The sequence below is a fragment of the Pelodiscus sinensis genome, chromosome 24, assembly GCF_052426305.1.
Source record: "Pelodiscus sinensis isolate ZL-2025 chromosome 24, ASM5242630v1, whole genome shotgun sequence".
NCBI lineage: Eukaryota > Metazoa > Chordata > Testudines > Trionychidae > Pelodiscus > Pelodiscus sinensis.
In genome coordinates, this window is record NC_143075.1 from 14,000,872 (window position 1) to 14,024,358 (window position 23,487).

The 23,487-nt window shown below is 44.0% G+C and overlaps 1 protein-coding gene across 2 annotated transcripts in view; it reads left to right on the forward strand.

The window, feature by feature from the left end:
- PEX14 (peroxisomal biogenesis factor 14) overlaps positions 1-23,487 on the forward strand; it is a 117,440-nt gene that overhangs the window by 12,550 nt on the left and 81,403 nt on the right. Inside the window, exon 2 of one of the 2 annotated variants that reach the window (XM_006127059.4) lies at positions 2,835-2,882. In XM_006127059.4, coding sequence (XP_006127121.1) covers positions 2,835-2,882 — 48 coding nt within the window. Of the gene's footprint in view, positions 1-2,834; positions 2,883-6,352; positions 6,444-23,487 lie in introns of those variants that run through there. The other variant, XM_089773049.1, reaches the window with a different exon arrangement.

Here is a 23,487-nt window from a genome sequence, read left to right on the forward strand (position 1 = left end):
TATCAATGCAGTATCATTGCAGGCTACTATTATCGACTTTCAGGAGCCATCCCACAATGCCCCACACTGACAATACAATTGATATGTATTGATACGATACTGGTGAGGACATACACTGCTGTCACAAGGAGCTAAATGTGCGCACTCAGGCAATTAAATAACTCTGGTGGCTGTGTGCTGATGTAAGGTGGGTCAACAAAATTTGGTTGTGCAGATATGGCGTGAGACTTTGTGGTGTTACTTGACGATTTGAGCCGAGGATTTTGCACACATACAAAAGTCTAACTTGTGCCAAGAAAAGGGGCTTCTGTGCAGTAAACTAGTTGCGATATTTTGTGCTGGTCTTTGATACATTGGTGTTGGATCAAGTTATTTCTGCTCTTGGACTGGTGAGGAAGTCATCAAGGATAAAGTGTGGTCTGAGCCTGAAAGTTAGGATCTCCTGAGTTTTAAATCCAGCTTAATCATTGCTTCAGGTCACATAGCATGTCAACTATCTTCACCTCTCTGTGTTTCCATTTCCACATCTGTAATACAAGAGTGACAATTCCAAGCTCTTTGGGAGTTGTGAGCTTAACTGTATTTCTAAGATGCCTCTTATCTTGGTGAAGTGTAAAGCTCTTTGGAAATGGAAACTCCCATATAAGTGTTAAATATGATTCATAATTCAGCTCCCTGTTGATAAGCAGAACGCGGAATATATAGTGTTTGGTTTTTGAAACATAATGATTAAATTTCCTAATATTTTTTCACTGGTTTAAAACAAATACAACTCCTTTTTTTGCTATGTGGCTAGCTATCGTTAGAGAGTTGCTGTGAGGCCTAATTAATTAATTAATATGAATTAGTTTGAAATCATTGGATAAAAGATGCTAAAGAAATACAAAACATCATTGGATCCCATAGATGGGACATCCCCAGCTTCATACCAAATTCAGTCTTTCTGCACAGGACGATAAAACTCTGGACCAGAGAGATGTACCTTTGAACTAGGGCAATGAAGGACTAGTCTACTATCCAATAAGCAAATACTTATCAGATAGTCAACAAGCTTATCAACTAGTCGCTCCCCCCCCAGAAACAGGCAGCAAGGAGTGGGGGAAGAAGGGGATACTTCAAAGTGGCAGCGCTGCGTGGAGCCTGGTTCCATGCAGCGCTGCTGCTTTGAGACCCTGCCACGGGAGCCCGGCATCAGGCTTCTCCTGGCATTTCAAAGTGACAGTGCCACTCAGAACCCAGGATCAGCTGAGGACTGATCCTGGGCTCCATGCGATGTTGCCACTTTGAAACACTAGAGGAGCCTGATGCCAGGCTCCTGCAGCATTTCAAAGCATCAGCGCCATATGGAGCCCAGGACTCCCCAGCTGATCCCAGGCTCCATGCAGCGCTGCTGCTTTGAAACTCTGGGAGAAGCCTGATGCTGGGCTCCCACAGCGAAGTTTCAAAATGGCAGTGCTGCACAGAGCCCAGAGTCAGCAAGGAGTCTCCTGTTGATCCCAGACTCCAGTGGTGCTTTTGCCTTTGAAGTGTAGCAACAGCCCTAGCTGTTTCTACACTTGAAAGGTGGAGACGCCCTGTCGAATAGTCGATACAAAATGCATCAACTATTCAATTAGTCAATTACCCGCAATTTAACATCCCTACTTTGAACTCCGTTTAATAACAATACTTTGGACTTCTGTAACAAATTCTTCCCCTGTGGAACTCAAAGCCATTTGCAAACATTAAGCCCTGGAGATGGGTGATTTGTTATCCTCCGTAGGCATGTAAAAAACCCGAGGCACAGAAAGGGGAAATGGCCTGCCCAGGATCACACGGAAAGTCCAGTGGTGAAGTCAGAAATGTACACATATTGATTTCCAGTACAGATGTAAAAGTGTAACCATTTAAATGATTAACCGATAAACATCAGCTTATCAGTTTCTGGTACAGTTACACGCCGGCTCCCCGGAAGTGGGGCCAGCTGGGGAGCCAGTTTCACTGTGGGCTTTGCAATGTAAAGCTTACATACGGGATTTTTAGCGGTTGCATGGTTACACTTTTAAACGATTTTTTACATCCCTACTTTCCAGTCTCACATTCTGTCTACTATATCATGCCATTTACTTCTGAAGTGTAATTATCCAGTATGTTTCTTTCAAAATGGCACGCATGATCTATCTTTCAGGGGTTTCTTTGACTCATAGTAACTAATGGCTCCTTAGAGGTGCTGAGCACTTGCATCTTCCAATGGATTACACTGAAGCTGCAGGAGCTCTGCATCTCTGATGTCCAGGCTTTTGGGTCACATGTGATCTGTGGTCCATGAAAGAGCTGCTATTCATGTCGTTGCTCATATTTTCTAGAACAGCCATGGCCAACCCACGGCTCGTGAGCCATATGCAGCTTTTCCTCCCTCCCCTTCAAGTGTGGCTTGCAAAGCCTCCCCTGTGGCTCGCAAAGCTGCCCCTGCGCCCCTAGAAATAGCCCCCGGTTCCCTGTGCTCACCGGGTGCTGGGGAGCCGTCTGGTGCGGCGAAGCCAAATGGTGTTGGCAAGATGGCACCGACCAATGGGAACCTGATGTGGCCAAAAAGCCAACCTGAGGTTTTTTTAAAGGGGGCAGTGTCCTTTTTTTTTTTTTTTTTTTTTTTTTTTTTTTTGCTTGACAACATTTTTCCCCCAGCTCTTTGCACTATATGCACAACTGTTTTGGCTCTTTGCCCGTAATGGGTTGGCCACCCCTGTGCTAGAAGATCCTCGTCCAATACTGTGGGGCCTTAACGTAAAAGTATTTTCAGAGGTGTCCATCAGGTGGCACTGTAACCTCACTCTTATTTTCCCTTTACTTTGCAGACGGGCTCTTCTCCTGGAACTGAGAATGCAGTGTCTCGGGAGCCACTGGTGAGTTCCTCGATATGCAGAGTATCATTTCCTTTCAAACTATTAAACTCCTTTTATGAATTGCTCTCTTAGTTGCACCATTTTGCATGAGCACTTCCTCTCATAAGTGCACGTGCTAAGAGAAAAGGTCTAAACCATTCATGCTGCCCTGCTAGTGACCTCTGAATTCTAATCTTTGCCTATCACCTCCTCCTTTCCAGGGGTTAGTTGTGGGTCAGTCAGTCCTCCTTGCTTATCTGAGCCTTGGGCTGTCTTTGAGCAGAAACTGCTTTTCCTAAATGTGCGTAGTGTGCGCTCTTGATCAGTGTGTATTAGGATATATCTACACTAAAAAGTTTTGTCAGAAAAACGTCTGTTTTTCTGACAAAAGCTGTTATTTCCACACTGCAATCGTGTTCTTCCAAAAGTAAATCAAAAGAAGAGGGGTTTTTCTGGCGTTGGTAATCCTCTTTTCTACGAGGAAGAAGCCTTTTTCCGAAAGAGCTCTTTCAGAAAAAGGCATGTATGGACGGGGAAGAGGGAGTTCTTTCGAAAGAAGAGGAAAGAGGAAAAAGCCCAGGTGCCCTGGTGGCCACTCCGTCCATAATAATCACAGCTTAAATGCGAGATAGTGTGGACACTGTCTTTCGAAAAAGCAGATCGCTTTTTTGATGTGCTTTTGTGTGTGGACGCTGTCTTTTGGAAAAAGTTTTTTTGGAAGATCTCTTTTAAAAAAGTACAGGACTATGTAGCACTTTAAAGACTAACAAGATGGTTTATTAGATGATGAGCTTTCGTGGGCCAGACCCACTTCCTCAGATCAAATAGTGGAAGAAAATAGTCACAACCATATATACCAAAGGATACAATTTAAAAAAAAGTGAACACATATGAAAAGGACAAATCACATTTCAGAACAGAAGGGGGATGCCGGGGGAAGGAAGGTAAATGTCTGTGAGCTAATGGTATTAGAGGTGATAATTGGGGAAGCTGTCTTTGTAATGGGTAAGATAGTTAGTGTCTTTGTTGAGACCGACACGCAGAGTGTCGAATTTTAGCATGAATGACAGTTCAGAGGATTCCCTTTCAAGTGCAGATTTAAAAGGCTTCTGGAGCAGGATGCAGGTAATTAAGTTATTGACACAGTGTCCTTTCTGGTTGAAATGACAAGAAACTGTTTTTTCTTTGTGATCCTGTCTAATATCTGTTTTGTGGGCATTGATCCTTTGGCGAAGTGTCCGGTTCTTCTGAAGGAAGCCTGCAGTCTAGACATAGTCTTAGTGAGGAATCTGAATCCATTGAAGAAAACCTCTGAGACATAAGACCTGCAATCCTGAAAGTTACTGTCTAAGAAAACTAACCTGCCAGTTCAGAAACCTCATCCCCAGTTGACTGCATCATGCTCAAATAAGGCAGGAGCGAACTCAGCAGTGGCTGGCAGCAGGTATTGCATGTCATCCAATGTTTTGACTTGTACTGTTTTGAAAAGGGCTCTGAGATTTGTGTGCGTGATGATAACCACGAGAAACCTCATCTTCTTATAGTGCTGTGGTTTGGGAATCGAGCCACCATTTTTCTCTCCTGTATTGCAGCGACTTTATATTACTGTCTCCTGGTTTCTCTACTTCACCTTCTGGCCCAATCAAAATACTGCCAGAATAGTTGCCCCATCTGCTTCTCTAAACAATACATCACCTCTCTCTTTTAAGTCTCTTCACTAGCTTACCCTCAGTGTAGTTTTCAGTGGGAATTCTGAGTGCATGACGAATATGGACCAGGCTCTCTGTCGGTATCATTAAGCTCTGACTGCTTTCTATAAGGGCCCTACATTGGTAACATTAAACCTCTTGCATTTTGGATTCTTTGACTGGAGCATACAGGAAGCTATTTTTTAATGGAAGGAAGCATTTCCTTAGAGATGGTGAGTTAACAAGTGAGGCTAAAGACATATCTTATAGAAGGAATGCTGCTCATGGACTGGTAAATTTGGAAACCTGAGCACAGAAGCCTTGTAATGAATATCCTTCTAGCCTTGTACCGCTGCAAGTGTGCCCTAATTCAGGGATGGGCAGTAATTTTCTCAGCGGGGCCGCTCCACAATTTTGGTAAGTCATTAGGAGACCGCTCAGGCCCTTATAAGGGTAGGGGTTTTCGGTGGAAAGGGCAGGACAGGGGGCTAGAGAGAGAGAGAGACTGTGTGTGTGTGCGTGTGAGAGAGAGAGAGAGAGAGAGAGAGAGAGAAGACTTTGTGGCACAGACTGGGAGAGGGTGTGAGAAATAGACTAGGTGTGTGACAGAGTGTGTGCGCTAGCTGCTGCTGGGTAAGTTTCAGAGAAATGTCATTCATTGTCTCTTTTAAGACAGGGAAAGCTGCCCTGCTCTGTTGTCTTCCCCACTCCCCGGCTCTGCAGAGATGAGGTATATGTGGGGGAAGTGTTTGTCTGAGTGTTTGTACGAGAAAGAGACCTGGCTTCTGGAGAAATCTAAAAAACAGTGCACTGTCTCTTAAATCTCAGTCACTCACCACACTTCAGACTGGAGCAGCTCCATTGTATGTCTCCCTCTCTCCGACCCCTTCTCTTCAGAGATAGGGTACAGAGGATACCCTGACTTTGGCAACCTCCCTACTTCCCCCTCTCAGCCACCTCAGTAGCAAAATGCAGGACATTGTAGCACTTTAAAGACTAACAAGATGGTTTATTAGATGATGAGCTTTCGTGGGCCAGACCCACTTCCACCTCAGTAGGAGAGTCCTGGACCAACTTGGCTGTAGGACAGAGAAAGGTGGGAGGAGGGGCAGCTGAACACACGCTGCTGGCATGCTCTGCTAATCAGCTGAGTGGGCCAGACAGAAATGCTGGGTGGGCTGGATGTGGCCTACGGGCCATACTTTGCCTACCTGTGCCCTAATTGGTTGAAGCTCCCTATGTCAAGATTTACCCTCACTGGTGTCCTGTTGTTTGAGAGTTTTTTCCCAGGAAGCCCAGAAAAACCCTCACAGCTGGCGCTGACACTGGTCTAGAAGTCATTCTCTTTCCAGGTTAACTCTTCCATTACCTACTTTTTAATTAATATCTCTCCTCTTTTTTATATACAGCTACATAAGTGTTCAGAGGAAAGAAAAACACATAGCAGCTATACTTGTGTGGGAGGGTATAGATATAAAATACAAACAACAAAGAACCCCAAATAATGGTGAATTCTGCATGTGCAGTAATCAGAGCCCTGTTGAAAGGTGGAGCCTTTCTCTATATTTTTTAATTAATTTTATATATTAAACTCTCTGAGGCTCTGTCACATTTGCTTAGGAGGCATTATTGCTTAGCTGAGTAGCTGTAGAAGCCTTATTAAATGAACAGTTCAGTTCTGTGAGCTAGATGACTTGCCCCACACTTTCTTCTGCCGCTTCTTCACCCCCACCACAATGTATGTTCCTCCCATGTATCAAATGGGGCTTGGACCCTTGCAATGGCCTTGTAGACCACTGACACCTGTCACAGGCTTGGATGTGCTCTGCACTGCCTCAGTGGGTGCACAGTGGCCATCCTGTAGTTCCTTTCTCCCAGGGACACTTCGACAAAAACAGTGAGCCTTGGATCATGTAACAAAGTCCCCTTCTTGGGGCTGGTTTCATGAGAAAGCATCAGTCTTTTTCCCCCACCTCTCAGCAGGACATATTCAGTCTCTCCCAACCTCTCCCTCTGGGCAAACAGTTCTTCCCTAATATCTCCTTAGGCTGTTCAACACTGAACATAAACTCAAGCCTCCTCAGCTGTTTCCCTGCCCTCTTCCCACTAGCGGGGTAGCGGATTACCATAGCTTCTTTTTGGGTCCCAGGCTCTCTCAATTCCAAGCTGCTTTTCAGTGTCCCTTTTCCAGAGCTCAGCTTCTGTTCTGCCAGCCCTTCACTGATCCTGGGTTGGTGTCTGAAGCTACTTACTGCTGAGCTCCCAGTTCTACTTGTTTCCTTTCCCCACAACTAATTACAATTAAATTCCTTTCCAGAAGGCCTCAAATCCCTTTTGAAACTTCTTTTAAACTGAATTAATTGTCCCACATTAGGGGTTTGCTGGTAAGGCATAGGTGCACTGGTCCTAGTCATCCCTACGGGCCAGTCATCATTTGACAGTGCTAGACTATACAATGTTCACATAAATCCTAATGATTACATGCACACCCTCTCCCCCTTGCAGCCTCTGTATCAGAGGCAGCAAGGGGCAGAGAGGCGAGAGCTGGTGCCAGTGGGGAGCTGGCTTTTAAGCCTGCCCCCTGCATGTGCTGGCTCCCATACAACTGCCTGCCCCCCTGTGCTGCTGCCTCAGATAGAGAGGCAGCAAGACAGGGGGTGAGGTGGGGCAGGCAGGAGCCAGTACACACAGGAGGTTGGGTTTCAAGCCAATTCCCTGTGCGTACTGGCTCCCACGGAGCCACCTGTCCCCCACACTGCTGCCTGTATAACAGAGGCAGGGCAGGCGGAAGTGACAGCCTGTGCTCATCAGGGGCTGACTTAAAAAGTAGCTCCCTGAAAGCACCGGCTCTTGCCTACCTCCCTGCGTGTGAACGTGTAACCGCTAAAAATCCAGTAGTTACATGTTTACACAAATACACATTTGTTAACATCCCTAATAATCAGTAGAAAAAAATGTGGCTGCTGTCCACAAGTGGACTGTGTGTTGGGGGAAAGGGATCTCTGCATCCTGGTGTAGCCCCACTCACTTCAGAATTGATATAAAGCAATGGTAGGAGGAAGCTTGTTTCCATAAACTTGCAGAAGCTAATATTGGAAAATAGAATTGTGACCAAAATGTGCTTAGTACCCCCAACTCCCTTTTACTTCATTGGGGGTGGAGGGTGCTCAGCAATTCACAGGATGGGTCCTCGTTTGAAAGAACAAGAGGAGAGTGCTTTCATAGATATCTATGACAGAAGAAGGAAGAAGGCAGGTATCTTTTGCCAGGTCAGGGAATGCCACTTTAGGATCAAATCCTGCTTGCGTTTTGTGTGCAGCTTGAATGGAGCTAACCAGACACCCAACCCTGCATGGTTCTCAATGCTGCATGCTCTGTACTGAACATCCTGTCCTCCCCTGGTTTCAGCGAGAGAGCAGGCTCAGTGGCAGCCGTTGGTGCTCAGTATCTTGCAAGAGGCAGTCTGCCTTCTGTGCATTCAAGCGAACAGGATATGCATATTCTCTGCTGCATGATGGGCATTTGCAACACAGCATGTCTGGGTTCAGGATGTAAAGGGCTAGTCAACTAGTCGACTGTCCGATAAGCAAATGCTTATTGGATAGTCAACAGGATAGCTGACTAGTTGCTCCCCTCCCCACTTGCTGCCTCTGTCAGATAGAGGCAGCAAAGGGGGGGAGAAGAGAAGGGTACTTAAAGGTGGCAGCGCCACATGGAGCCCAGGGTCAGCTGGGGAGTCCCCAACAGACCCCGGGCTCCGTGTAGTGTGCCAGCTTTGAAATGTACAAGAGCCCCAGTGGAGGTTCTTGTGCAATTCAAAAAGGAAGCACTGCATGGAGCCTGGGGCCAGCGTGGGAGTCTTGAGTCCGTCGCTGACCCCAGGGTCCATGTGGGCGCTTCTGCTTTGAAATGCACAAGAGCCTCCACTGGGATTCTTGTGCATTTCAAAGCAGAAGCACCCACGTAGAGCTCAGAGTCAGCTGGACTTCTCAGTGGTCCTGGGCTCCATTGGCATTCCGACTTTGAAATGCAGAAGAGACACCGCTGGGGCTCTTGTACATTTCAAAGGAGGAACGCGGAAGTGCTTATCGACTAGTCAATGGAAATGCCATCAACTACTCGACTAGTAAATTAATCGCTAGTTAATATCCCTGGTCTGGATTAGTGTGGGCTTTCAAGAGGGAACCATACCAAACTGATTTCACACTGGTCTCCCCATAGCCATTGCATAGCTCTAGTTTTCAGCCATTTGTGACCTAGGTGTAATTGAAACAACCAGATTTGAAGCCCAGGAGATTCTTGTCCATTATTAAACCCCTGAGCTGTCATAAGAACATAAGAACGGCCGTGCTGGGTCAGACCAAAGGTCCATCTAGCCCAGTAGCCTGTCTGCCGACAGTTGCCAGCACCAGGTGCCCCAAAGAGAGTGGACCGAAGACAGTGATCAAGCGATTTGTTTCCTGCAATCCTTCTCCAGCCTCTGACAAACAGAGGCCAGAGACACCATTTTATCCCCTGGCTAATAGCCTTTTATGGACCTAACCTCCATGAAATTATCCAGATTCTCTTTAAACTCTGTTATAGTCCTAGCCTTCACAGCCTCTTCTGGCAAGGAGTTCCACAGGTTGACTACACGCTGTGTGAAGAAGAACTTTCTTTTATTAGTTTTAAACCTGCTACCCATTAACTTCATTTGGTGTCCTCTAGTTCTTCTATTATGGGAACTAATAAATAACTTTTCTTTATTGGCCCTCTCCACACCACTCATGATTTTATAGACCTCTATCATATCCCCCCTCAGTCTCCTCTTTTCTAAACTGAAAATTCCCAGTTGTTTTAACCTCTCTTCATATGGGACCCGTTCCAAACCCCTTATCATTTTAGTTGCCCTTTTCTGAACCCTTCTAAGGCCAAAATATCTTTTTTTGAGGTGAGCAGACCACATCTGTACACAGTATTCAAGTTTTATACAGGGGCAGTAAGATATTCTGGGTCTTATTTTCTATCCCTTTCTTAATAATTCCTAACATCCTATTTGCCTTTTTGACCGCCGCTGTACACTGTGTGGACGTTTTCAGAGAATGATCCACAATAACTCTAGAACTCTTTCCTGATTTGTCATGGCCATATTAGCCCCCATCATACTGTACGTGTAGTTGGGGTTATTTTTTCCAATCTGCATTACTTTACACTTATCCAAATTAAATTTCATTTGCCATTTTGTTGCCCAATCACTCAGTTTAATGAGATCTTTTTGGAGTCCCTCACAGTCTGCTTCTGTCTTGACTATCCTAAACAGTTTGGTATCATCTACAAACTTTACCACCTCACTGCTTATCCCTTTCTCCAGATCATTTATGAATAAGTTGAACAGGATTGGTCCCAGGACTGACCTTTGGGGGACACCATTAGTTACCCCTCTGCATTCTGAAAATGTATCATTTATTCCTACCCTTTGTTTCCTGTCTTTTAACCAGTTCTCAATCCATGAAAGGACCTTCCCTCTATCCCATGACAATGTAATTTACACAAGAGCCTTTGGTAAGGGACCTTGTCAAAGGCTTTCTGAAAATCTAAGTATACTATATCTACTGGATCCCCCTTGTCCAGTCTTCTTATGATAAACTGTCCACATTTTAAAAATCCTCCTTTATGAGAGCTCACTGTGGTAAAGCATTGATAGTGGGGAATGGGTAGGGGTTGGGAGAAGCTGTAATTTTTGCAGTGGAGGGCGGACACTCATTTCCCTGCTGTCATTTTTGGCCCATTAAAATTTGACTTGTAGCTCTATAGTGGGAAGCATAACCTTGTGTTATGTGCCTTGAGTCCAGCTGATCACTGTCACTGCCCTGTTCCTAACCCTAATCTTCCCCCAGCTTTTGGTTTTACAGCTATCTCCCATAATGCTCTGAGTACTTATGGAATTTGAATAGGTTTGTTTTTCAGAAGCCACTGAAACCAAAGTCCTGGGATGTGTAAAAGACCTAATTAGAGCACAAAACCCCTCTGTAGGTTAAAATAGCAGAATTTTTTTTTTTCTCCTCATTTTTCTTTTCTCTTTTGTTCCCTTTCTAGCTTCCCTTTTCTTTAGCCTTCATAGAATAGTAGGACTGGAAGGGACCTCCAGAGGTCATCGAGTCCAGTCCCCTGCCCTCGTGGCAGGACCCAATACTGACTAGACATTTATCCAACCTATTCTTCAATATCTCCAGAGATGAAGATTCCACAACCTTCCTAGGCAATTTATTCCAGTGTTTAACCACCCTGACAGTTAGAAACTTTTTCCTAATGTCCAACCTAAACCTCCCTTGCTGCAGTTTAAGCCTATTGCTTCTTATTCTAGCCTCAGGGGCCAGGAAGAACAATTTTTCTCCCTTCTCCTTGTGACACCCTTTTAGATATCTGAAAACGGCTATCATGTCCCCTCTCAATCTTCTCTTTTCCAAACTAAACAAGCCCAATTCTTTCAGTCTTCCTTCATAAGTCATGTTCTCTAGACCTTTCATCATTCTTGTTGCTCTTCTCTGGACCTTCTCCAATTTCTCCACATCTTTCTTGAAATGCAGTGCCCAGAACTGGACACAATACTCCAACTGAGGCCTAATCAGTGCAGAGTAGAACAGAAGAATGACTTCTCATGTCTTGCTCACAACACACCTGTTAATGCATCCTAGAATCATGTTTGCTTTTTTTGCAGCAGTGTCACACTGTTGACTCATATTTAGTTTGTGGTCCACTATAACCCCTAGATCCGTTTCTGCCGTACTCCTTCCTAGACAGTCGCTTCCCATTCTGTATGTGTGAAACTGATTGTTCCTTCCTAAGTGAAGCACTTTGCATTTGTCTTTATTAAACTTCATCCTGTTTACTTCAGACCATTTCTCCAATTTGTCCAGATCATTTTGAATTATGACCCTATCCTTCAAAGCAGTTGCAACCCCTCCCAGCTTGGTATCATCTGCAAACTTAATAAGTGTACTCTCCATGCCAATATCTAATTGTTGATAAAGATATTGAACGGAACCAGTCCCAAAACAGAGCCCTGCGGATCCCCACTTGTTATACCTTTCCAGCAGGATTCTGAACTGTTAATAATTACTCTCTGGGAACAGTTATCCAGCCAGTTATTCACCCACCTTATAGTAGCCCCATCTAAGTTGTATTTGCCTAGTTTATTGATAAGAATATCATGCGAGACTGTATCAAATGCCTTACTAAAGTCTAGTAAGGCTTTATCTCTCTCTTTTCTCTCATTCCTTTTTGCATTCTCCCAGCAGTCACATTGTGTAGCCTTTTAAATCTGACTTGCCATCCCAGAAGAATTTCTCATTAGCTCTTTGGGGTGTTTGATGTCAGAATCTGGTTTCTGCCAAACCTGTGGCAGCAGAGTAAGTAGGGACTGTAAAGTTCACACACACACACACACACACAGAGATATCCAGTCTCCTGACTTGAACCTGGACTGGTGGAGAACCTGAAAAAACTGAGTCATTATTTTTTTGCCATGTTTAAACCATCTTTAAAAGCACTTAAATGAGGTCCTTCCACAAGTTGCTTGCGACTTCCTGACACAGAACATGCTTCTCACCTGCTGTTTTGTGTCTGGGACAGGTATTGGTGAAGGAGCGCTGTTTGTAAATATAAATCACTGCACTGGTTTCTTAGTGAGGACTCTTGATGTGGAGTGTAGGTTGTTTTTCCCTTAGCAATTCTTGTGTTTGCAAAATCACTTAGCTTTTCTTTCTCTTGTTGTCAGAGTGGTGTTTTCTCTTTTGTTTCATGTAGCAGGTGATGGCCTGAGGCATCAGAGCATGGACATTGCTTAATGGACCCTGGCAGAGTAATTGTAAAGAGGGTTATCTTTGCCTCTCAGGTAGGGAGTGTCGAATTCGCTGATATCCATTGAAGTCCTAGGGTTTTCATGCACCCCTTCTGGTTCATCATCCTTTCATCTTCTCCTTCCCCTGTAGTAGTTGGCAAGTTACTTATATAGCCCCTATCATTCTAGGATCTCCCAGCACTTCACAGACCTTAGTTTATTAATTCTCATAACGTGCCTGTGTGCAGTATAGGTGATACCTTCATTTTAAAGTAGAGCAAACTGAGTTACAGAGTTAGTGCCTTGACCAAAGTCACACAAGAAGTTGGTGACAGATAGGAATAATCACAGTCCCCTGCTCCAATAACTAGATCACATCCTCCTCTAGATGTTTCACTGTGCACCTACTTCTGTGTTCAGGAAACCTTCTGGGTGCATCACCCTGCAGCGCAGGGTGATAGTCAATGCGCTTTGCTTCTACCTTACTGCACTCCAGGTCTTTCCAAGTGTAGGCTGCAAAACACAGTCTACTTTGGAATTATCTGAATTTCTCTGGGGACAATACAATTTGCTGCCTGTTAGAACATGGGACAGTTTGGCTTCACTGTTTTTATAATTTTAATTTGTAATTATAATTTTATAATTTGTCCTTTTTCTCTTTTTTCATCATATTCATATGAATTAAAATAATTTTGAGAAGGGGAAGAGGAGGTTTAAACAAATGTATCTCCAATATTTTCCAAGCTCTTAATGCTACAAATTGATCTCACAGCTATAGTCAACAAGTTCAGCGTTAGTATCCGGTTTGATTTCCTGGACTGTCAGCTAAGGTCTTGCTTCACAGTGGAAATGTTGATATTTGTATCCTAACACTACAGTTGACTTGAGGAAGGACATTCAGAGGAACTTGTGTGAGCCAAGGCCCATTTGTGCTTTCAGACTGGAGACCAGTGTTGGCACTGTATGTTTGTGGAGATGCCCATGTGGCAGGAATGTATTGGATGGTCCATGATGTACCATAAAGGTTTATCTGCACATGTGACAATGCAGAGATTGGAGAATGGGATGACTCCTTTTCCTGGTGGGTTGTTTGCTTAATTCTGGACAGCCTTTGTGGTGATCAGAAATTATTTGAGAGCTACTCTGGTGTCCTGTGTGGAATGAGTCAGTGGTCTCAATCCAGTTCCTGATAAAGATGGGCATCTTTCATCCCTGCAGGGGGTCCCTCTGTTATACTGTGGTTAAGTTGGCTGGGAGTTTATGCTGTCTGTCTCCTTTTTGGAAGTCTGAGCCAGGATCCAATGGCTAACGGGGTCATGAAGACTGATTTGGCCTCTTGCCCTGAGATGGGGGCCCTCCAAGACATGGATGAGGCATGTAGAAGGAAGCTTGCCCTGCTGCTACCCTTTATGTAAATGTTTTGTGGGCAAATAGGAGTTCAGTCTCCAGGGCTGTCTGGCACCTTTCCATGAGCCTTAAATATTCTTTCTAAAAGCATCTTTGGGCACAGATGGATCTCAATCATTTTGTGTGAGCACAAAGTATCTGTGAAGGACAGTCAGATTCCTGGGTGCTCCCACTGCCAAGGATTTTGTCAGAGCCATGTGAATGAACAACAAAACCAGTAAAAAGCATAGTAAATATTTATGCTGTGTAAACCCTCTGGGAACAGAAATTGGAGCTAGGATGCTGGACTCTCTCCATGATTTACAGCCTCTCTCAATTGGCTGGAATTGAGCATCTAGCAATCAGTGGCAGAAATAACAATGTGCTTAGGCCCTTCCCGTTTCATCTCCCCATTCCCAGCTTTGCTCTCTTCTTTCAGCTCTTTCCTTTCTAGAAGAGGCTGAGGGAGAGTTTCAATTAGAATTGTGTGGGAGGAGCTAAAGGCTTGAACCCAAAGTCTGAGCACCTTCAGCTCAAACTGAAGTCAATGGAAGCTGTGGCTACCCAGGGTCAAACAGGATCAGGCTTTTTGGTTCTGGGGCACTTAATTACACAAACAAACCTATTGAGTGGTTAAAAGGCACATGATCGGTCTTACAGCCCTTTTGATTCAAGATCTTGACTGTCTTCGGTGAAGCCAATTATAGTTGAGAGCATTCAGCATTTCTCAGAATCAGAGCCCATGCTTGTTGCTGTTTTTCTGAATGAATCATTAAGTACATCCAGAATCTAAGAAGTGATAATTAACTACATGGCCTTCAAGCAATTACTTTTCTTTGAACTTTGGGTTTTCCCTTTAACTTATAAGATGACGTCTCTCTCCTCAGTCATTCCTACAAACCAAAAGGTGATGCAGAATAAAGGGCCTTCCAACAGACAGAAAAGATCTCTCCTCTGCCTGAAACTGACAATCAGAGTGAATGTGAAGGCATTCCCATTGCAAAGCCTCCTGCTTTAGTTGACTAAAACTCAGTCTCACTCAAGACACATGAACAGTTAAGGCCGTTGGACCTTTTCAGGTTCCAGAATCATAGCTTATGTTTGGGATTAGTAATAGTACGTAGCCTTCTTGGAAGGAATTCTTAGCTTTTGGAAGTTGCTAGGAGATACAGAAGTGTACTGGAGGGGACCTTGTGCCTCCATTTTCTCTCCCCATTGCACCTGTTATAGTTTACAGTTAAAAACAAGATTTATCCTTATTTGCCACACAAATTTTCTTTCTGCCACAGTGAGTTTGTTTGAACAGTCCAGAGCCATGGCCTGCATTGAGTGATTCTCTAAAAGTAAATCTATCCAGAGGGGATTCCCAGACAGCCGGAGTCAGCAGGCAACTAACTTATAGCCCCCAGCGAAACATTAGTCAAGATAATTTACCACTGTCAGCCAGAGAAAGACACTATCAGCTTTGTGACCTCATGTACAAGCAGTAACCCTAATGGTGCGATAATGCTTCAGTTTGTTTGGGGAGTTCCTGGGTATGTTGCTGTGGATTTCCAATGCTAGAGGATGATTCCATCAGGCCTTAGAGGGCAATTACAGTGCAGGCTTCATTCCTATCAGATCAGGAAGGGGGAGTTCGACATGTGTTGCTTCATTATGCAATATCCTTTGGTTTGCTGCAGAGAGAATGCTTTAATTTATCAATCAATTTTCTGTTGTGTTTGACCTTTGGATGAGGGGTTTTTTTTTGGTCTGGTTTTGTCTTTTATTGCTGAGTGTTCATTGACTTTTTTTGTGGTTCCTGTGAAATGTACTCTCTTAATTTGTCGATTCCTTTTACTGTGTTTTTAGACAAATATACATGCGCAACATGCAGACACAAATGTATTTACAGAGCATAGTTAAAGAACTCTGTCAGGTCAATTTAGGTCCCATATCTGCAATCAATAGGAAAGTTTTCTTAAAATTATTTAAAATCCCAATTGCAGCAGAATCTCAGAGCTACAAATTGACTGGTCAACTACACACCTCAGTTGGAACTAGAAGTATGCAGTCAGGCAGCAGAAGAGACCAAAAAACAAAACAAAACAAAAAACCAGTACAGTGCCGTGTTAAATGTAAAGAACCAACCAACCAACAAAAAGCAAACTCAAAAGGGAAAGTTGGTAAAAAGATTTGACAAGACAAGGAAACTGGGTTGTTATTTTTGGGTTTAAATTAAGATGGTTACACGCAGTATTTTTCTTCTGCATAATAAAGTTTCAAAGCTGTATTAAGTCAATGTTCAGTTGTAAACTTTTGAAAGAACAAACTAAATGTTTTGTATTGCATTAAAACCTCCTTTCCTAAGTTGTTAATAACTCTAAAGTTCTGCTGTAAGTATTTTTATGTGGATGCCATTCATCTTTCTCCTCCTGCTGTATTCACAACCCAAACATTGCAGTACAGGCAGTCCCCGGGTTACGTACAAGATAGGGACTGTAGGTTTGTTCTTAAGTTGAATCTGTATGTAAGTCGGAACTGGCGTCCAGATTCAGCCACTGCTGAAACTGATCAGTTTCAACAGCGGCTGAATCTGGACGCCAGTTCTGACTTACATACAGATTCAACTTAAGAACCCCAGGCATCCCCAAGTCAGCTGCTGCTGAAACTGATCAGCGGCTGATTCCAGGAAGCCCGGGGCAGGGGCTTCTTGTAGTCAGCCACTGGTCAGTTTCAGCAGCGGCTGACTTGGGGACGCCTGGGGCAGAGCAGCTGGGGTGCTGCCCGGTTGGTCCAGTAGCGCCCAGAGCGGCGCTACGGGATCAACTGGCAGCGCCCCAGCTGCTGTACCACAGGTGTCCGGAGCAAAGCCGCGGAGCACGGGGGCAGCGGGACAGCCTAGACACGCCGTGGCTGTCCTGCTGCCCTCGGGCTCCGTGGCTTTGCTCTGCTTTGCTCCCCGTCCCCCTGGTCTGCAGACCAGGGGGACGGGGAGCAAAGCGGCGGACCACGTGGGCAGCGGACAGCCCAGACGCGTCTGGGCTGTCCGCTGCCCGCATGCTCCGCGGCTTTGCTCTGCTTTGCCCCCCATCCCCCTGGTCTGCAGACCAGGGGGACGGAGGGGGAGGGGGGGCAAAGCAGAGCCAAGCCGCGGAGCGTGCGGTCAGCTGACAGCCCAGACGCGTCTGGGCTGTCCGCTGCCCACGTGGTCCGCCGCTTTGCTCTCTGCTTTGCTCTGCTTTGCCTCCCCGTCCCCCTGGTCTGCAGACCAGGGGGACGGGGGGGGCAAAGCAGAGTCAAGCCGCGGAGCACGTGGGCAGCGAACAGCCCTGTCCGCTGCCCGCGTGTTCCGCCGCTTTGCTTCCTCTCCCTGGTCTGCTGGAGACCAGGGAGAGGAAGGGCCCCGTTCGTAACTGCGGATCCGACATAAGTCGGATCCGCGTAACTCGGGGACTGCCTGTATTGTGCTAGTGCATGAGTAATGGCAATTTGCTGTTATTTAACATTTGCAGTAGTATTGAAGAGCCTACACCAGATTGGGCCCTCATCATAATAGGTGCTGTACAGGCATATAACAAATGACAGTCCCTGCCCCAAAGAGTTTACAATCTGACAGACCATTCAAAACAGGAGGATAAGACAAACTGGTTGGAGTGTGAAGATGGGAGAGAGAGGTTAACAATTGAAAGGATGTGCACTATGCTTTGCCATCATCTGCCTAGTTGTTATCAACTAGCAGTTTTCTGTATGCCTTTTGGCAGAGGTGAGTTTTGAGACAGGAAAATGAGTAGTCATTTTCGTTTTCTTCTTCAGGCAAACAGCATTATTGATCTAAAGTTGATTACAGTTCTAAGATTGTTTTAAAATAATTTTGTATTCTCAGGTGTTATATCAGAAGTGAGGAAATTAAAATATCTGGCCAAAAATGTCAAAACATAGGTGCTAAACATAAGGCATCTAAATAAGTAGTTTGACATTCAGAGGTTCTGAGCTCCCACAGTTCTTACTGAGAGCAGTGCGTGCTTGGGTTTCAGCTGCTCTGATAATCAGCCCACTTCTTTGGATGCATGCTAGGCAGTCAAATGCAAAGTATTAATTGGACGGTTTTACTTCAATTGTGATGAATTTCATTATGCTTGTATGACGCTTTCGAGGTGTAAAGCTCTCTATGCCCGCTAAGCTTTCTTACTGTTGGAGCTTTGAACTGCTAGCTGGCAACTCTGTATTGCCCAGCAAGATTGGGAGCCTTTTGTGACATGTTTCCTGGCTGTTGGAAAGGGCAACATTCATTCCACATAGGTGATGGTGCACGGCAAGGTGGCACCTGCACCGCATACACTTGGGTAATGACGGGTTGTGGGATCAAGGTGTGGTAATGGTGTCTTTCCAAACGTGAGCATGGAGAATGTGCTGTGTGCAAAATGGCTTATAGAGGGCAGCAGCCACCCATGATTCCTGGTTCATAGAAAGAGAGAGACCAGGCTTGAAACTTCACCGCATCTGCTGCTTTTCCAGCTTTTGAAATAACTCTGTGCAGGAGCCTTGCACTTCAGGGAATCATTTGACTCCTGATTATTTAACCCCCACCCTGAAACCTTTCCCTTGAGAAACTTAACTCTCCCCCAGTCTGCAGCGCTCCTGGGCAGTTGTATTCTGCTGCTGTGTTCAGGCGTAGGTTGCTTTTATTGATTTTTAACTTAATCAGAGAGGGCTAATCCGATGGCTAATGGGTAAAATAAGACAAGAAGGTATGAGAAAAGTTATGCTCCCAAATTTTACCTGCCTGCAAATATTTCACACTTTTATTCATTTTGTCCCTCCCTCATTTTTACTGAGGGGAACATGAGTCAATCCCTGAAAGGCCTTAGTTCAATTCCTAGTGGACAAGTTTCCACCTCACTATAAGTATCATCATGGTTGACTCCCTTGCTGACAGTCAAGAATTGAATGAGTCACAGAGACATGAGCTCCCTTCCAGTAAGAACAAATTGCCATTTCTAAACCATTGAAACTCACAACAGCTCCCCTGGCAGGTGGGTTAGTAGCACTATTCCTATGTTGAAGGTGAGGTCACTGAGGCGCAGAGATGGAATGACTTGCCCAAGGATTACAAAGCACTTTAAAAGATGGATAAATAGGAATCATGTCACCATTGTAATACAGCCAACTCTGAGATGGAGGGGAGCAGCCAGGTTAATAGAATTGTGAAGGTAAGAATTAGGAAAAAACCTGACATCGGGTTGCTCCCCATTCCTACTCCCAGAACATTTTTATGGCAGCTGCAGCAATTGCTTATGTCAGGCATTGTCAAACATAGAATCAGAGAGCTGGAAGGAACCTTGAGAGGTCATCAAGTCCAGTCCCCTGCACTCCTGGGAAGACCAAGCATCATCTGAAACATCCCTAACAGGTGTTTGGCTAACCTGTTCTTAAAAATCTCCAATTATGGAGATTCCACAACCTCCCTAGGCAGTTTATTCCAGTGTATAACCACCCTAACAGTTAGGAAGTTTTTCCTAATGTCCAATCTAAACCTCCCTTACTGTAATTTAAGTTTATTGGTTCTTGTCCCATCAGAGGTTGAGGAAAGTAATTTTTCTCCCTCCTCCTTATAACAGCCTTTTAGATACTTGAAAGCTGTTTTCATGTCCCCTCATTCCTCTCTTTTCCAAACTAAACAAACATCATTCTTTCAAACTTCCCCCATAGGTTATGTTTTCTAGATGTTTTATAATGTTTGTTGCTCTTCTCAAATTTGTACACATCTTTCCTGAAATGTGGTACCCAGAATTGGACATAAAGCTCCAGATGAGGTCTAATCAGTACAGAGTAGAATGTAAGAATTGTTTTTCATGTCTTACTTACAACACTCCTGTTAATACATCCCAGGAACATATTTGCTTTTTTTGCAAACATCTTCATGGAAGATTGCTACTCTCCTCACATTCTTAGCCACATAGACTATCTCCTTTCCATTCACAATCCTATAACATCCACAGCAGGGGCAGTTATAGAATCATAGGACTGGAAGGGACCTTGAGGTCTTTTAGTCCAGTCCCTTGCACACAAGGCAGGACTGAGCATTGTCTACTATCCCATACAATCCCTATGGCAGTTGCTCACATGGAAAAGAGATGATATGAGATACTGATACATTTTTAGCTTTTATTAAAAATTATTTACAAAATGGGAACAAGGAAAAGAAGCACCATGGTACGATCCACTGGGATCAACACTAGGTTACTCTGAGAGTCACTGTATTAGATTAGCTGTTCTATCTCTTCTTGGCCTGTGCTTTTGCTAGTGCTTTGTAGAGTCTTGTATTGAGTGGGTCTCTTTTAAATGTCACAGTAATAATAATTCCACAGCCCAGTGTATCTTGCTGTCAGGAAGTTTCCCTGTTATTACGCTTAAATTTCCTTAATTCCATTCCATCATTCCTGTTTCTTTCCCCATGCCACTGTAAATGAGCCATTTCCCTCTTTAGCATCTGTACCCTTCAGATGTTTGCAGACAGTTATCATGTTGTTTCTGCCTCTCCCCGCCATCCCCATCCTTGTCTCTTCTTAGCCAAGTTCTACATATTTAGCTAATTTAATCTTTCCTCGTAAGTCAAAGCTGTAAGTGACAGCCCTGACATGGAGAGTAGCGTTGGTTACACACGCTGCCAACAGGATATAAATACTTTCTATGCAGTGATTGAGAATTATAGTCAAGATTGCAATGAGCCCTCCCGAGGTCCTATTTTTGGTAATGCCTTTCTCAATGTTAGATTGCCTCAACCCCATACAGCAATGGCTCAGTTTCTCACATTGCAAGTAAGGGTCACCCCGCACTAGGTCCATCTCCATCACTGGCCAGTTGCGACATCCAAGGTTTAAATTGCCTATGGCTGTAGTCTAGATCAAGCCCTGCTGAACCCTAGGCACAGATGTTACTGCTGCCCCAGCCAGGATCAGGGGCAGGAATTGCCATACAAAGAAAGAGAAAAATTCAAGCATTGGAACCTAGTGCATCCAATGTTCAGCTGGTATATTTTTCTATTGTAAGTGCTCCGCTGTGCAGAAACTCTCATGTAGAGGTTCACAGAATTGACATACCCAGCCTGCATTGTCAAGAGAAGGCACACGATGCTGCCATTCCTGGCTGCCACTGCTATGAAGAAATGTAAGGGTCCTGCTGATACAAGTGGGAGCTGGGGGAAGGGCTGTTATCTGTAGCCTGTGAGGTGTTGGAATGGATAAAGGGATAATGCTGTGCTGCGCTTTTCTGTGTTGGTACACAAAGCTCTGTTTTTTCAGCTGAGCAGATTTTGTTGTAGGTTACCTTAGGTGACTTGTCTTCTTGTGTTTGCTGTGCTTTCTGTGAAGAGATGGGTGTAGCCGGCGCTAGTGTTGGAAAGTGGATGATCTGGTTTTAATGCTGTGTTCTGTAAATCTTCGTGCAATGCAGATTCCCCACTGGGGCTAGTTCACAAACATTACATGTATTATTGCAAAGTGTGCAACATAAGAGGGCATTTTATGAAAGGGAATATCAGAGGAAACATTATAGCAAGGACCTTTATAGCCCTTCTATTATTATGGTTTAAATCTTGACGTGGCCTTTATTTGTAATGATACTGGGACCAGTAAAGAAGTGTGTTTCTCCCTCACCCCTCCCTTCTTCCCCATCCTCTTTTCATTCTTTTCTTCCACATCCTGTTCTGAAGCTGTGGTACAGAGATACAAATCACCAAACATGCAAGCAGTCAGAGAGCCAGGTTTCGGTTTGTGTGGAATCGGCCCCCTTTGACTCAGAAGTTAGAAACCAGATGACTCACTTCTTATGCATGTATGTTGTTTCACTAACTGTCATTTTGCAAAATACTGCAAAAGCTTCAAACCACAATTACTGGAGTTTGAGGTGGTGTGTGTGTGTGTGTTTATGGTCCTTTTGGAAGATTTTAACAGTGATTGTAACTGAGTGTTCTCTAAAGAGCTGAAAACTGCGTGTATTGGCAATATAAAAATATGTAGGGATCCATTTTGTCCTGTTACCTGAAAAATATTGTCTGGATAAATTACTTGAAACTCCCCACGTGCTAAACATCTGTTGGGTATTGTAGGGGTGGGTGGGTGTGTGTGTACACACACATTTCTTAAAAGGAAAGCAGGCAGATGTTTTTCATTAGTAATTTTAAGGAATAAATATGGTTCTGGTTTTACTTTATTTCTAACAAAATTCTAGTATTTCTTTTCTAGGTAGGAAACCAGCAAATGTGAGGGTAGGTCAACAGCAGAATTCCATTGCAATAAAATCCTTTAGCAATATGGAAAATCAGAAAAGATATCTAGAAAGCTCTTATTTTCTAGTGATTTCATTATTATTTATACAGCTCAACTACAGTACTTTGTAATTGTGAAAAATAGAAATGCATTTTTATTTGTTAAATTCTACAAGCATGATTCTAAGCTTTGTTAAATCTGGATCCTCTCTATCAAATCAGTGGAGTCACACCAGTGTAAAACTCAGTTTGCGGACTCAGCATTGGGCCCTACATGTGAAAATGGCTCATAGCTCTCTTTTGATGGAATCCACTTGTGGTTATGGATTTCCCCCTGCTTAGTTTTCAGGTCCCCATCCTTTTTAACCACTTTGTGCCATGGCTTATGTTGTGAGAGGAGCTGCAACAGATCACAACACAAAGAACTGTGACGTAGCCCTGAGGGGACTTACCAGCCTATCACAGTGTATTAGAAAGTGACAAATTAGTGGCTAACTTTAAAGAAATAGTTTGTGGTTGGTGTTTCCTTTTAGATTGAGATGGGCCTCATTCAGTATAATGACAAAGCAGCCATTAGAAACAGAAAAAAGGGGCTGCTGCTAATATCACAAAGTTTGGACACAATGACCCACTATCAGAGAGAAAGTTGTGCTTCTCTGATTGTTCTGATCAGAACAAGAATGTCTCTCGCTTATTTTATTTTTGTTAAGAAAAGGGAATTTAATGCTTGTGAAAGTTAACAAATTGATAGCTCCAGAAACCAAAACCTTCTGCTTGCAGAACAGATGCTGCATGGGAGTGGTATTGCAATGAAACTTTCCCCCACTTCAGTATGGAAGGGACCTCCTGTAGGGATGACAGGGGAGTTCAGTCTCCATAGCCCAGTCGATGCTTGGCGTCTCTTCTGAGGCTGCAAAGAAGCATGCCAATTCTTCCATTTAGCTGACTATTGTATATACTTTAAAAGGGAAGGTTTTAATGTAGTTGGCTGCTATATAGACTGTTAAAGGGAAGTTATTTATTTTAGCTGGCTTCTGTATGGATTGTTACAAGGGCGTTCTGTTAGCTGTTGTTGCTATATTGACTGGTAAATGCAATGGACTGTATTGCTAGTAGCTGTCATGTTGCCTGTTACAGAAAAGATCTGTATTTAAGCAGTAGCACTGCACTGGGATCTCCCAAGCAGGATATTAATGCTAATTCATCTGCTCACCCCCTGCTGTGAGTGTTATTTGTTTAAATCTGTAGAATCCCACAGCGCGTTTATATCCTCACTAGAGTGAGCTCCGTTCCCTGTAATTATTTAACATTATATGCTGATATAAATTGTAACAGTTAAAGAATGGTAATGAGTAGCAAAAAACCCCACAAACTTAACCTTAGAAATGGCAGAGTCAGCTCTTAAAACAGCAGCCAGCAACTTTCTCTCTCTCTCTTTTCCCAAGTCCATAGGTACAATATTGTGTATAGGTTATGTGTGTGTGT